Below are 16,143 nucleotides of genomic sequence, written 5' to 3' on the forward strand. Positions count from 1 at the left end.
TCGTGGGTTCGAGCCCCGCGTTGGGCTCTGTGCTGACTGCCAGCTCGGAGCCTGGAGCCTGTTTCAGTCTGTGACTCCCTCTCTCTCTGACCCTCCCCTGCTCACGCTGTCTCTCTCTCTCTCTCCTAGAAATAAATTTAAAAAAAAATGTGAGGAACTATAGAAGGCTAAATACAGAGTTAGGACAAAGATGTGTGAAGAGTGGTCTCTGCCTTCAAGGAGCTAGATATGAGGGTGAAGAGAAAATTATACTAGTTTCTTTTTTCTTTTTTTTAGTATAGTTTATTGTCAAGTTGGTTTCCATATAACACCGAGTGCTCATCCCAACAAGTGCCCCCTTCCATGTCCATCACCCACTTTCCCATCTCCCCCACCCCCATCAACCCTGTTTGTTATCAGTATTTAAGAGTGTCTTATGGTTTGCCTCCCTCCCTCTCCTTAACTATTTCCCCCCTTCCCCCTCCCCATGGTCCTCTGTTAAGTTTCTCCTGTTCCACATATGAGTGAAAACATTTGGTATCTGTCTTTCTCTGCCTGACTTATTTCACTTAGCATTGAGTTCCCTTGAGTTCCACCCATGTTGCTACAAATGCCCAGATTTCATCCTTTCTCATTGCCATGTAGTATTCCATTGTATAGATAAACTACATCTTGATCCATTTGACAGTTGATGGACATTTAGGCTGTTTCCATGACTTGGCTATTGTTGAGAGTGCTGCTATGAGCTTTAGGGTACTCGTGCCCCTATGCATCAGCACTCCTGTATCCCTTGGGTAAATTCCTAATAGGGCTATTGCTGGGTCATAGGGATGCTATTGCTCTAGGACTTTGATTGATCTTCTTGAGTTATATGCCTACCCTACTTCCAACCCCTAGACCAGTGTGGAAAGAGGGATTGAGCTACTAGGATTGGTCCAACGAGGGTGAGAAGCCCATCCTTTGGTAGGTCATTGTGATCAAAGGGGCAGGATCATAGAAAGAAATAGAATCTCCCGTTGACCTGCTTGGTGAAGGGGAGTTCTATTGTTAATTTTTTGAGGAAACTCCACACTGTTTGGTAAAGGAGAGAGCCTCAAAAGAGTGGGGTTACTGCCTGAGAAAAGAAGGGTGTTAGGTACAAAACTGTAAATGTTGAGTAAATTTGCTTAGCACAAAACTTAGGTTCCGTCTCTGAATAAATGGATTGATTGTTTTGGAATGGGGGTGGGGAGAAGTTTTCTGAAAATATCAGGTAGGACATGTCTCTCTCAGAAAAGGGAAGTACAGTTGAATTATAACTCGAAATGGTGAAGTTTGAATAAACTGCATAGAGACTTAGCACTTCATAATTTAAAAGTAATTTTATTTACATCAGCCTTGTGAGCTAAAAAGAATCCACTTCTAAAATTTCCCTTTTAGAGAGTACAAACTGAGTCTCAGGAAAAACAACAACAACAACAAAAAAAAACCTCTTTCTTATCCAAGATCCCACAGCCAGCAAGTAGGTAATAACTTTGGGTATAGAATCAATAGTTCTGACTTCAATTCATAGTGAAAGTACTATCTTTTAAATGTTTTTAATGTTTATTTATTTTTGAGAGAAAGAGACATAGAGTGCATGCAGGGGAGGGGCAGAGAGAGAGAGCGATGCAGAATCTGAAACAGGCTCCAGATGTGGGACTCGAACTTATGAACGTGAGATCATGACCTGAGCGGAAGTCTGACACCTAATTGACTGAGCCACCCAAATGCCCCAAAAGTACGATCTTTTAAAGGATTGTAAGATAATGCCCAGTTTTAGGAATTGTTTTTTTATATGACTTTTCCCCCAAGTTTTTATTTAAATTCCAGTTAATTAGCATACAGTGTAATATTCATTTCATGTAGAGAATTTAGTGAATCATCACTTACAACACCCAGCGCTCATCACTACAAGTGACTTTAAATTGTATTCATAAATCAGTTATTCCATTTTATTACAGTCTGGACTCTGAAGGATCCTTGTACAACCATTATGTCTGCTGCAGTTGACACAGTTTCTTCTAAAGAACAAACTGATTTTTGTTTTCCCTTAGAAATGTTATGGCATCTTTTCACAATTAGGTACTCCGTGTAAGATAATATATTTCCTCAGAGCATAGAATCAGTGGCTTAAAGTGATTCCTGACCCACTGAAGAACGATATGGCCATTTGCCTGATGTAGTACTTCTCTGCTCTGACCAGAAAGGAAAAGGTATATAAAAATAGGAGGTTTCAAATATTAAGTTTATTTGTATCCTTAACAATTCCTTGGCATTCTTGTTTGTTTCAGATGAGAAGAAGCAGATGGTTGCCAACGTGGAGAAACAGCTCGAAGAAGCGAAAGAACTGGTATGTGCAGACTTGGTAATATGTTTTCACATCAAACCAGAGCCATTTATGCTGACGCCTTCCTCTAGCCTGCTTTGTACATTATGGAAAAGTGACAGGGGCGCCTGGGTGGCTTAGTCGGTTAAGCGTCCGACTTTCACTTAGGTCATGATCTCGCTGTTCGTGGGTTCGAGCCCCGCGTCGGGCTCTGTGCTGACTGCCAGCTCAGAGCCTGGAGCCTGTTTCAGAGTCTGTCACTCCCTCCTTCTCTGACCCTCCCCTGCTCACGCTGTTTCTCTCTCTACTAGAAATAAATAAAACATTAAAAAAAAAAAAGAAAAGTGACACATTTCTGATTAGCATTTTATAAATCGGAACTCATCAGTTTTTACATTGAAGAGAATTTAATAGTCTCTTGGGATTTTATTCTTCTTAATAAAGGTGATTCATTAAGTGACTACCTTTGATTTTCCTTCATAATATGTTTCCTAATAGGTATAAATAGCTAATGCCTGTTAAAGGAATACTCAGTACCAGGCACTGGGTTAAGCACATTACTTGCTCTGTCATATTTAAGGTTCACACAGGTGCTGTGAGACAAAGGCTGTCTGTCAAAAAATGTTAAGGACCTAAGGTATTCCCCTCTTGCTTTGTGACAGCTAAGCTTGCGATAGTTTCAGGGATGCTGGTGGAAGACATGAGATTCCTAGGTCAGAGACAATAAAATTTTATTATAGCAAAAGGTGCCACCCGAGTTTCAGCCCACTTGCCTCTGTTCCCTGAACCCCAGTACTCATGGGGGCGACGCAGGTTATCCTGGAAAAATGCCTACACACAGCAGAATACCTTCCAGGAAAGGAGCCTGGGCAATGCCCTGCTTTGTAGCAGCCTGTGAGCACGCCTGCTGTTTGTCCCGGAGGGACCCATTATTTCCTCCCCCAGGGCTGCTCCTTGTGAATATAACCCTAAGAAATGGCTTGAAAGGAGCGGCCAGGGCCTTGTATTCCTGATGTTCCCAGCAAGACATGTGGGAACATGAGAGACCCACAGAGGAGTGATTCTTAGTGCCCTGATTGCACCCATTCTGTAGGTGGGGAAACTAAGGCCTCGAAAGGTTATGTAACTTTGGGGTCCCACACTCACAAGTGGTGGGGTAAGAGCTTGTATTTAAATAGGCTAAACATGGAGCCGTGGCTCATCTGCTGCTTTTTGTTTGTTTATGCTTATTTATTTTTGAGACAGAGAAAGACAGAGCATAAGCAGGGGAGGGGCAGAGAGAGAGGGAGACACAGAATCTGAAGCAGGCTTTAGGCTCTGAGCCATCAGTACAGAGCCCTATGTGGGCTTGAACTCACAGGCCGTGAGATCATGCCCTGAGCCCAAGTCAGACGCTTAATTGACTGAGCCACCCAGCTGCCCCTCATCTACTGCTTTTTATATAAATACATTTGCAAATCAAGGAACAAAAAGTTTTAAGAGGTATTGTTTCCCAGTTTGGGGTTTGAAAGCCAAGTATTACAAGTGTGACTCTACTTGTTGCCACAGTGTCGTCCTAAATGAGTGTGTTCCTTCCCTAAATAATGCTGTCGTCCTAAATGAGTGTGTTCCTTCCCTAAATAATGCAGGGCACTGCGTGGTGGTCCTTCAGTACCCGCTTACGGACAGACTTAGAACAGTTTCCCCAAGTGTGTTTCTGGTGACTGCCGTTACCAGGTCAAGTAAGTTTGGGAAACTAGCGGCTTAAATAGAATTGGAAGGTGGCTTTTTTTTTTGGTTGTTGTTTTGCCACAGAATCTCCTTGGACCCTTAAGTAGGCTAAGAGGCTTTATGAATCTCTAAGAAGGGACCACAGGGCCCAGCTCAAGCACGGAGCGTTTCCAAGCCAATTTAACTGAGTTACTTTTCTTGACAGGGCCACACACAGGGGGCTGCTGTCTTAGAGGGTCTGAAGAAGTAGGTGGGCGTCATTCCCCACTGCACGGCCGACCTTTGCTCTGTGACTTTGGCTGGTGACGCAGCGAGCTGCACAGCCGCTACTTTGTCCTCTCTGCCACTGGCCCTTTCCTAGGCGTCAAAATGTAGGATGCTCTGCGGACCCTGCGAGGTCAACTTCTCATCTCTGCTGCACTGTCACTGCCTCTACAGTGGCAGCTTTGCGTCCAACTCCAGCTTCGAGTGTCTGCCTCTCTTTTGAAAGTTTCCCCCTTTTTACAAATGCTTTTCTCCGTACTTTCTTTTCTTTTTATAATCAGCTATTTCTCTCATGCTTCCCGGCCTTCATGTAACACGACTGACCTTCTACATAGCATAGCTACCAGTTGGGACTGTCCTTCCTTCCGGCTGAGAAGCTCATCACGAATCGCACTGTACAGTTGCTCACTTGTTTGGATCCTGAGTTGACCGCTTATACTGTTGTTGAGTTCTTAGGAGCCGTTCTTGTGCATCAAAAGCCTGTGTTTTGATTTGTTGACTTTTTGGAGCCGTCGATTTACTTAATGATGTTAGAAAGCTGGATTCCTAATAGCCAAGATTTTTCTGTACCACGAAGTATAAAATATAATTATACCCTCATGGACCTTATGACTAACATAAAGAGTTCAGTCTAAGATATGTGTTTCTATTTGTTTAAAATGATCAGACAGCAAATTTACTTAACTCTGATACATCCTTGTTAAGGGTATTACATTCTCTCCTTTGGATGAGGACCCCAGCAGAAACACTTTTTCCCCACTATCTCCCACTTTGTGCTGGCCACGGGGCATGTTCTGACAACATGAAGTAAGCTTGTGTAAGCCTCATTTCTGCTTTCATTTGAAGTGCTTGTTGTGTGTTTTCTTTTTTCTTTCTTACCTACTTTTAATTTCATTGCCAGTGTCTTTATAAAATGCCTTAAACAAAAGTGTAGTCAACTCAGAATTTCACTCACATGTACTTTGGCAGTCATTTGGATGACGCCGCTCACCTTGTCAGCACTGAGGACTTACTGATTTCAGGGAAGTGAAATAATTGACTTGCTGAGTAACTATTTGATTTATTGGTGCTTCACATTTATGTAGAGACATGGTAATAATTTAAATGGTCACGACTTAAGTCAAGGCTAATTAAAACTCTGTCTCTCTCTCTCTCTCTCTCTCTCTCACACACACACACACACACACACACACACACACTTTAAATAAAAATTAAGGCCTGTGAGGGTGCCTGGGTGCCTCAGTTGGTTGAGCGTCCGACTTCGGCTCAGGTCATGATCTCACAGTTTGTGGGTTCGAGCCCCGCGTCGGGCTCTGTGCTGACAGCTAAGAGCTTGGAGCCTGCTTCTGACTCTGTGTCTCCCTCGCTCTCTGCCCTTCCCCCACTCATGCTGTGTTTCTCTCTGTTTCAATAATAAATAAACACTAAAAAATTAAAAAAAAAATTAAGGCTTGTGAATTGAAACATGGTTTTTCTCGTTCTCTGAGTGCTCCTATCGTTATTCAGTCTCTAATGCTGCACAAGGAAGAGTTATGTAAGTGATAAACTTTTAGTAGTTATGGAAATAACTCATTAGAATACTTTAAAAGGTGAAATATATAGTGGCATTTTTGGATGTGAGTTTATTAGACATGGCCTGAGCCAACTTGCTGTCATTGTTGGGTTTTGTTTTTTTAACGCCAAGTATAAATAAGCTGCCTCTGATGCCTGTGTCATACCTGCTCTATTTCTTTGTCGTCGTCAGTAATCATCTCTCCTATTCTTAACATTAATCTAGCGATTACCAAGCAAGAGACACTATTGTAAGCACATTATGGGAATTATGCCTTATAATCTTTACAGCTGTCCTACAGAAGACATACTATTTTTGGAAATGAGAAAAGTAAGGCCCAGATAACTTAATAAACCGGTTCAAATTTGCATGACTAGTAAGTAATGGACCCTATGATGTGGACACAGGCGTCTGAATCGAAAGCCTGTGTTCTTAATCATCATCCTGTTTCTGTATTGCCTCTCTTTAAATGTGCATGTGTTGTATCCAAAGTGTTATTAATGACAGATTATTAACCAGTATGCTGCTGTGATTTCAGTGAGCTTTGTATAATTTAGCGGATGGCTGTATCCATTTAACTCTATATCAACATGGTTATAAGGTAGGAGTCAAGCTGGAGGCTGAGATCACATATCAGTTGGCATGTGATTTTCCTAATCAGAAGAGAGTTTCCAGAATTTTCACCAAATGATTTAGTCTGGGCTGATATTTTATAGAAAGGGTAGAAATCATGGTTTGTTTTAGGTTCCCATGGTCCTGGTGGTTTGGGGTCAGAAGACCAAACCAGGTTGGGTTGGACTGAATGATAGGACACACCGAAGGTATTAAAATTGTTATTATTGAAGATGTTTGGATTAATGCATAAGTTTTAAAAAAACATTATTGGCAAAGTGAGTGCTTTGTCACTCTGTGTGTCACTAGCAAGCACTCAGGAAGTATTTGTTGACCGAAACAAAAGTTAAGCACAAAAGCAGTCCCACTGTTACTTGACTGTGGGCAGCCAGCTCCCGTGGCCTGGCTCCTCAGGAGGAAAATGAGGAGTTGGGACTGAATCTTTTCAGCTGTAAGTGTCTGGCCAAATAAAGTATAAGCACAGGGTTTAAGTCCTGTTTTCTTCTCCCCCTTCCAGCTGGAACAGATGGATCTGGAAGTCCGGGAGATCCCCCCCCAGAGTCGAGGGATGTACAGCAACAGGATGCGCAGCTACAAGCAAGAAATGGGCAAACTTGAAACAGATTTTGTGAGTCAGATTCCACCCTCTGTCATATTTACTAATCTTTAAACTGAATTTTCACCTGTGGTTTTTATTGTTTCCTCCACGTGCTTCAGTGAGCGTGACGCGCACCGTCTCCAGGGACCTGTGCTGGAGACCAGCACAGCTTTCACTGTTGGCAAATTAGGGGTCTATAAAAGCTTAAAGAGCTAGCTAATGATGGGATATGAGGAGTGTCGGATTCACGACTCGCACGTCAATCCAAAGCATGTCGTCTTCTGAGTTTAGACAGTATTTATTGCCACTTAGCATTTGTTAGAATTTTGAAGCCCAATTTTGGGCCTTTTCATAGTCTGCAGCCTTTAAGATGCAGTGTTCACAGATGGACTTTCTCTTCCTATGTATCTGGCTTTCGACTCTGCCCACTTGATAGCAAATTTAAGAATGTAAATTTAAACATACAATGTTGAAATTGCTAGTAATGAGAAAGTCAGAGGAGTATAAAAGATACAGCTGAGCAACTCCACTTCGGGAGGTGAAGAATAATATTTCATTGTATATATGTATGTATATGTATATATATATATGTATACACGTATATATGTATATATATATGTATACACGTATATATGTGTATATATATGTATACACATACGTATGTGTATATATACACACACACACACATATACCACATCTTCTTTATCCATTCATCCATCGATGGACATTTGGGCTCTTTCCATACTTAGGCTATTGTAAATAGAACTGCAAAAAACATTGGGGTGCATGTGCACAAAAGAAACAACATACCTATATCCATTAAATAAATACCTAGTAGTGCAATTGCTGGGTCATAGGGTGCAATTGCCTTTTAAATTGTGTTTCTCTTAATTACAAAAATAAAAAAGAATCCATGATGGGCCTAAATCGAGAAAAGGAATGTAGCTGCCTAGCTGCCGTGCTCTATGCTAGATAAAACTTTCTCTGACTCTTTTGGGAAAGGTAGGCTCTCCCTAGCAAGGATAGGAGATATAGCGAGAAAATGAAATTGATTTAACAATTTGACCACTCAAATTTATACACAGACAATTCTAATTAAAGTTAATGTTTCAATACAAATGATGAAAGTTAAGTAAAATATCTATGAGGATTGTTGTGGTTTGGTAACGTCATCCTTATGAAACTCCTTTACAAAGATTTTTCTCTTGGTTTCTAAAGTAACGGACTATATTAGTTGGTGACGGCTGCCGTGATAAGTGCCACAGACTGGATGGTTTAAACAATAGAACTGTACTTTCTCACGGTTCTGGAAGCTTGAAGTCCAAGGTCAAGACGTCGGCACATGTGGTTTCTCCCTCTGCCTCTCTCCTCTCCTTGGCTTGTAAATGGCCGTCTTCTCCCTGGGTCTTCACACGGTCTTCCCTTTGTGTCTGTGTTCTGATTCCTTCTTATAAGGAACCAGTCACATTGGATTAGAGCCCACCCTAATGACCTCACTTTAACTCAATTAAGTCTTCTCCGAGTGTAGTCACTTTCTGAGGTACTAAGGGTTAGGACCTCAACATATGGAGGTAGACACAACTCAGCCCATAACATGGAATTTAGTTTTAATCTTTTCTTCTTAAAATTATTTTCAGAAATTAAGTTGCTTCCATTGCTCATAAGTCAGCTAGTTCAATCTTCAGTGTTTTTTGTCTCCTGAAGAATATAATCCGGGGTAGAGTCCTTTAGGTATTTGGATATTATATACGTGGGTAAGTATTTTTCAGGCATATTTTCTGTTATAAAGAGAAACAGATCCGGTAACTGTGAACTAAACATATATTCTCCTGGCCATCATCAAAAATGCATGTGTTTATGTGTATAATTGTTCGCACCACTTTCTTCTCCTATGTTAGGAAGCATCCTTCACCACGACCTCCACCCCCTTCCATTGTATAGTGACTTAGAGTTTATAAAATGCTCTAACGGGCACTACGTCATTTCACTGTGTGAAGAGTAGACAGAGGAGAGGTAGGTGACTATCCCCATTTTACACATGATAGAACCAGGAGGTTCAGATTGTTTCTGGATTCCATTCGGCACATCTTTCTCAAGCCCTGCTGTGTATAGACACTGTCCTAGGTGCTTGGAAAAAGCTGCGATTAAGTTCAAGTTCTTGCTCTCATGGGATGTGAGTACTAGTAGGGAAGACAAGAAACAAACAAACAAATACATATATATCATAATTCCAGGTAGTGGTGCATACTGACCTTGACAATGAAGTGAGTAAAGCGGTGAAAGTGGCTAGCAAAGTGGTCGTGGCTTTTTTGCTGGGGTGTTCTGAGGCCTGACTGAAAGAGGAAGAGGCGCATTTGTTTTGTTTACAGTGGGAGACAGAAGAAAGACCTACAAGGGCACTGTAGGCATGATAAAGACCTTGGCTTTTACTCTGGATTGATGAGAAGCCCTTGGGGGCCATGCAGAAGTGAGTGCCCCTTTGACTCCTGCTTTCCGGCTCTCTCACTTTCCGTCACCACACGTCACAGGAGGGATTCGAATCGAGTGTGGAAGATACTTACATAATTCCCTTTTGATCCTTATTTTCTTTTTATATTTAATGCTTTTATTTTTAAAGGAATGAAGAATATCTTCTTAAAGATATTTCTCATGGTAACGTACCTAGAAATCTTGAACCCGAAGAAAAAAAGAGCACAGCTGCTCTTATTCTGAATGAAGCAGATCTGTTCTTCTCCTCGTGATATTGAGACTTTGGGGGGTCATTTGTACCAATGAAGAACGGGAGAAGACAGCCCAATACTTTTTTCTCTGACCCTCATTATCTACTTGTTATCTTTTCTTGGCCCCTCCCCTTCTTCCCATGCCTGTTCCTGGGATCCTTTAGGCTTCTTCTCCACTTACTGCACTGTCTGTCTCTGTGTGGCTTTGTCCACTCGCATGGCTTCCACAATGGCACTCTACCCACCTGCGTCTCTAACCAGAGCTCTATAGCCCTAGATTCCGAGGTTTTTTAAAAAAAAATTTTAATGTTTATTTATTTTTGAGAGAGACAGAGACGAAGCACAAGCAGGGGTGGGGCAGAGACAGAGAGGGAGACACAGAATCTAAAGCAGACTCCAGGTTCTGGGCTGTCACCACAGAGCCCAACACGGGGCTCGAACTCACAAACCGTGAGATCATCAACCAAGGCAAAATCGGACGCTTAACTGACTGAGCCACTCAGGCGCCCCTGGATTCACAGTTCTCACGACTTACTTTACCCCAGCGTCCCTTTCACACAAACACTTAAACTTGACAAGCTCTAGTCACTTCAGGGTTATCTTTAATTTCTTCCTGTCTGTCACTTTGTGCTTCCAGTTGATCACTGAGAACTAGCAATCCTACCACTGAAATATCTCTCAGTTTCATCTGCACTGCTGGAAGCTTTCGGGTTTCTCCATCTCGATGTTTGTAGTAGCCTTTCCTCCTTCTATTCTTGTCTAGCTCTAAACCACCCTGTGCACCAGTCTGGAATGATCTTTCTAACACACTGATCTGAATATGTCATATTGTTCCACAAAATCCCATGGAGTACTCATTGCCTGATGAATAAAATCCAGGTCAGCTTGTGGACTTTCTGTTCTGTTCCATTGCTTCTTCATGTGTTTAGGAATTTTATTGTCATATGCTTGGTATTGTGGATCCTACATTGTTAAAAGCCTAGGTTTTGTTGGTTTCCTTTAGATTAGTGCTTCCCAACCTTTTATTCATTATTGCCCCCCTAAGGAATCTTTTTAGACTTTTTTTCCTAATTGTCCCTTCTTCCTTCTACCCCATGAAATTTTGATACAGATATACTCTATATCTGTACATCTGTCCATATACTATGGCCCTTTGAAGGGCCCCATGTCTTTGAAATGTATTAAATTGTTCATTCTCCCAAGAACTAATGTTTGCCTCCAGGGGCATGATATAACCTCTGCTGACAGTGCATGTTTTAATGATCTTTCTTTCTTTCTTTCTTTCTTTCTTTCTTTCTTTCTTTCTTTCTTTCTTTCTTTCTTTCTTCCTTCCTTCCTTCCTTCCTTCCTTCCTTCCTTCCTTCCTTCCTTCCTTCCTTCCTTCCTTTTCTTTCTCCCCTTCTGCCCCCACCCCCCCCACTCTGTGCCCAGCATGGATGGGACTTGAACTCACAACTCCAAGATTAGTGGTCTCATGCCAGCCAGGCACCCCTTAGAGAATGTTGAGCTTTATATGGGCAAGCAGGTAACTTACCAACAGATCAGATTGATCCTCTCAAGGCTTATTGTTAAGGTTTTTTAGGACATGTCTAGAGTAGACCTACTTTTGAGGTTTGACCTTTCTTGGCTTCCTTTTAGTGATTGGAGCATTCAATGAATGCTCTACCTTATGATTGGTCAGAATTCTGTCTGCCTGCTTTGGGTGACCTCCAGAATCCCGATTCCATCCATAGCCCCCCAATACCTGTTTTCTGCAAGACCTCATGGGACCTTGCCCTCTGTGTGTGCAAGTTCATCTTCAACCACAGACTGAAGGAGAGCCCTTTATAGATTTCTGGAGCCCTTTCTCTGTGTAGCTCCCTCCTCTCTGTTACCCTGCTAAATCCTCTCCATCTCCATCCCAAACTCCAATGTCTGCCTCTTAAGCTCAGTGACATGCTGTGCTCCATTTTGGCTCCACCCCCACGTGCTGTAGTCTGGAAAGTGCCTACAGGCTGAGAGTGATGACAGTGTGGGACTCATTTCAAATGTTTCTCTTCTCCAGAGGATTGCCATACTGCCTGTTGTCCAGTTTTTGAAAACAATTACTTCATATGTTTCACTCATTTTTATAACTGTTTAGAGTGGGAGGATTAGTCTTGTGCCAGTTCCTCAGTCATGACTGCCATCGAAGTTCAGTGTACTTTTAATGTTTATTGTCCTCAGCAGATAACTGGGTACATCTGAGAATTAAACAAAAAAAAAAAATAGTGTACCATTTATAGTGACCCATATCATAAATTTTAGTTTATAGCTGAATAAGTAACTACTTAAAAGATTTTAATATTCAGGTTGTAATCTGTATTCGTAATTGTGGGAAGGTAAAGGAAGGGAGTGGTCATCGTGTTCTCTTTTATACTGTTGTGATTCCTGATGATTCCGTTCACTTGCCTGACCCCATCACCCTGGACATTTGGCCTAGTATAGCCTCCTGATGTTCACTTTTGGCTTCTTATAGTTTCAGTATAAGTTAGGAATATTAGGAATATTAGGTCCAGAGGAGTTAAAAAATCAGACCATCTCATTGTTTGATGAAGAAATGGAGGACCAGGAAGACCAAACGACTTACCTTAAAGTCACACTGTTGTTTAGAGCCAGGGCCCGAATCAAATAAGCTAAACACACTTTCACATGTTTCCTCCATGTTCCTGTGCGTCCCCCATCTCCAACTTCACATTTCTTTACAAATAGATTTAATATCCTCTTAATTAATTAATTATATTATAATATATAATATTATATTATATTAACATACTATATATTAATTGTATTATAATATATAAATTAAAAAGATTAATTAATTATATATTATATATTTATATATAAATATATTAATTAATTAATCTTTTAATTAAAATTCGTATATTTAAACTGTTCTTGTAATTTCTTTCTTCAATATTGGTGAACGGTTAGCCAGAGGAGTGTCATGTGAGGCTCTTCCAGGAAAGTGAACCAACCAAAAGGAGGGGAGTATGTAGTTGAGGATTTTTCAAGTTTAAGATTATTGTTTCCTTAGAAAATAAAAATCAATCAGATAAAAAAACGCCTAAACGTGTACAAACAAAAAAATCCCAACATTGTGTAAAGTGTTTGACCAAGTCTCAGAAAGTAGAAAAAGAAGGACCAAGGACACGATGTCCCAGGCGTAAGGTTCCAAAGGTTAGGAGAGGACAGTTGGTGTTGAACGCCCTGTACGTCTTTGAAAGTGTACTGTGGTGCTAGCGCCATCTTGTGGTGTATTTGTATAGTTGCATATTTCTTTTTTCCTTGCAACAAAGCGGAACTTCCTTTAAGACGGACAAACACATACGGTATTTGGGGTGGAGGAATTGATTGTAATGAATGTTAGAAGTAGAGCTCTTTAGCCCCAGTCTCAAGTTCACTTCTATCCCAGGTCATTGGTGCCCGAATGCTGTCCTTTTCCTGTTTGGCAGACTATGTGATGTGATTGTTAGACCAGCTCCTAGTGCAAAGCTGTCTACATCAGAGAATGGCACTTCTATTGACAGTCTCAGCAGTGAGGCTGAACGGCCCTAGAAACCCAACTACCTGCAGACTATCGGAGTTGGTCCCTTAGGTCAGGGTTCAAAGGATGTTGTGGAACAGCTTGAAGCTTTTACTGCTACTACCTGCACTCTCTCTTTTAACAGGTGAATGGACAACTTGAGTATCCGAGTTTATGAGTGAAGCCAGTAGCCGTATTCTGGTGTTTTTTTTTTTTAAGTCTAAGAAGTGCAAATGAGAAAGCTGAACTCTTTTAAATTTTTATTTTTGTGGAAAGGTCACAGACTTGATGCTTCTATTTACATTTTATCTTTTCTGTTCTTATGATTCCCTGGGATATTTTTTACTTCTATTTTGTGGAAGCTATAAAAAACCATGAAGTCATGTTTTAGAGATTTAGATAGTGTCACTGGTAACATGTTGTAATTATAGCATCAGCTTATCCTTCTTGCAGGAATATAAGTGCATTCTAGAAGGAAATAAGATAACCAGAGTGGGCAGAACTGTTCCAGAAAAGAAAGTTTCCCCAACTATGTGCACCTAATAAACATGCTTACCATTTTTTTAAAAATTACACTTATTGTTTGGTTTTCTGTAAAAATAATACCTGCTCATTATAGGATATTCTGAAAGTAAAGAAGAAAAGAACATCACCATATCCTGTAACCCCCAAAGATGCACGTTTTACATTTTGATTTGTTTTCTCCCAGTCTTCCGTTCCCCTCTCCCTTGCATAATTTATTGTTTTATTTTACATAATAAGGATGTTTCTCAACTCATGTGTTTTCCGCCTTTTTCAAACACAAGATTCTAACATTGGTATTTTTCAATTCTGTACATTCAAAATCATTTTAGTGGGTGCATAATATTTCGGTCAGTGATACTAGTTCATCTTTTTATTGAATTGTAATATATTTTCATTTATTCCCTCCGTAATTTATTGTGCTATGATGAACATATTAGAGGTGGATTATCTCAACAGGGTTATGTCTCAGAAGGCAAATGACCAAGTTAAAGGGTTTCAACAATATTACAGCTCTTGTTAAAATATCCTTTGGACTTCTGTTTTTATTGTGACTCATCAGATCATTCTTATTGTACTTTCTCCATATCCTCCCAGTGTTAGAATGTGATTTGAGAAATGAAATAATAAGCAGACTGGGGCTAAATATTTTAAATGCATTACTCATTTAATCCACAGTTATATGAGCAATATACTGTTATCTGTCATTATGGAGATTTTACAACTCTAAAATTAGATGTAACTGAGATTTCCTTCTCTAAGCTAATCTTTCATGGAAGATATATTAATGTTGGTAAGGCTCTCCATATCTGGTCTAAACCTGAACTCATTTTACGTTTTCAGTATTTCTTAAACAGAAACTGAAGACTATTTTAGTTATCTTGCTATGATGATGGCCTTGAAGGGAGAAAGTGACACTAAATTTATGTGCACATGTACAATTCTCCATGTTTGCAGATACTTCATTAAGACAGTTGTTCCTAAGGCCCTGCTATGTGAAACGGTTAAACAAAAAAAATCACCAGGCAAGTGGGCTTCTTTGTTTGTAGGATTCTCATTACAGGCATTGACCTTGGTAAATCTTCTACTCACAGAGCCTCCAAGAATTCCAGAGGCTGACACAGGAAATGGACCCACTGGATAGGGAAGAAACCAAACATCTCTTTTCAGCTGTAGTGATGCCTTCTGGGGGCTGCTCTGTGCGTGTGTGGCACTCTAGTCTCCTAATCCAAGATGCTGTAAAAGGTTCATGTGCTTGACCCTTTTCCCCACCATGTATACTTGAATGGAACAGTAGTATGTATTAAATATTTCATCATTCGTCTTATGTACTGAATTTGAAGTCGGCCTTAATAGATTTTCTCCACTTTGGAAGCTCTGACACTTTCTTCCAGTGTGCCATTTTTTTCCTGATAACTGTTTTGGGCTTTAGACCATTGCCTTTAGCTCCTGTAGAGCTTTATGACCTGCAAAAATAACTTCCATACCCACTGTCGTCATTGGCAAAGTCAAAGTATATACTGATACACATATCTCTGTGTGTGTGTGTGTGTACTCACACATGCCTGCGTGTGTGAATCATTTTTTAAATTGGTGTCAGATCTCTGATTGGACTTTGCAGTTTTATCGGAATATTTTTCCCTACCTAAACTTACTAATATATATGTTTTTAAGTCATTGGGATTAAAGTTATAGAAGTGCCATTTTATGGCAGAAGGAGTAAATGTTTCTTATGACATTATGGCATTTCTAGCAGTTTGAATTTTCTAAGCAGATGAAGTATATATCTTCTGGAGACAGTGCTAAGTTGCTTTAAAACAAAAAAAGAATATAAAACTTATTGGTTTTAATGTAGTTGTCTCTCCTTATAATCCTTCTTAAATGACTTAACAAATTATCATTGACTTTTCTGTTGTTTGCTTGTTTTGCCTAGCCTCTTTGATCTTACCTAAGAAATAATAAATAAAGAAAGATAAAAACAGGTAAGATTTTTAGAGATTAATTATGAACCTGTGGCAAATTTGGCTTCATTGTTAGTCACTAGATGGCACTGTTTATTTGCAGAGTGCCATTTTTTATTTTTTTTTAAAGGAACTGGTAGTAACTGAAATTACTGCCTCATGAATAAAATATTTCTGATGGGATTTGCATTTCTATATTGGCTGAAGACACTGTTGAATGTTTTATTAACCAGCCCAGTGCAACTGTCAGCCTATTAAAGAGATCCAATGGTCCCTGTTTAGATAAATAAACTAAATAAATCCAATTCGTCAAATTGTGTTCCTGGCTGTTTAT

General features: G+C 40.2%; 1 protein-coding gene across 5 annotated transcripts in view; it reads left to right on the forward strand.

Moving 5' to 3' along the window:
* VTI1A (vesicle transport through interaction with t-SNAREs 1A) overlaps positions 1-16,143 on the forward strand; it is a 350,308-nt gene that overhangs the window by 7,460 nt on the left and 326,705 nt on the right. For all 5 annotated transcript variants that reach the window (XM_039237647.1, XM_039237646.1, XM_039237644.1 and 2 more), the window contains exons 2-3: positions 2,292-2,350; positions 6,982-7,092. In XM_039237647.1, the coding sequence (XP_039093578.1) occupies positions 2,292-2,350; positions 6,982-7,092 (170 nt within the window). The remainder of the gene's footprint in view (positions 1-2,291; positions 2,351-6,981; positions 7,093-16,143) is intronic.

This window comes from Hyaena hyaena, unplaced genomic scaffold (genome assembly GCF_003009895.1).
Source record: "Hyaena hyaena isolate Hyena2069 unplaced genomic scaffold, ASM300989v1 scaffold_128, whole genome shotgun sequence".
Lineage (NCBI taxonomy): Eukaryota > Metazoa > Chordata > Mammalia > Carnivora > Hyaenidae > Hyaena > Hyaena hyaena.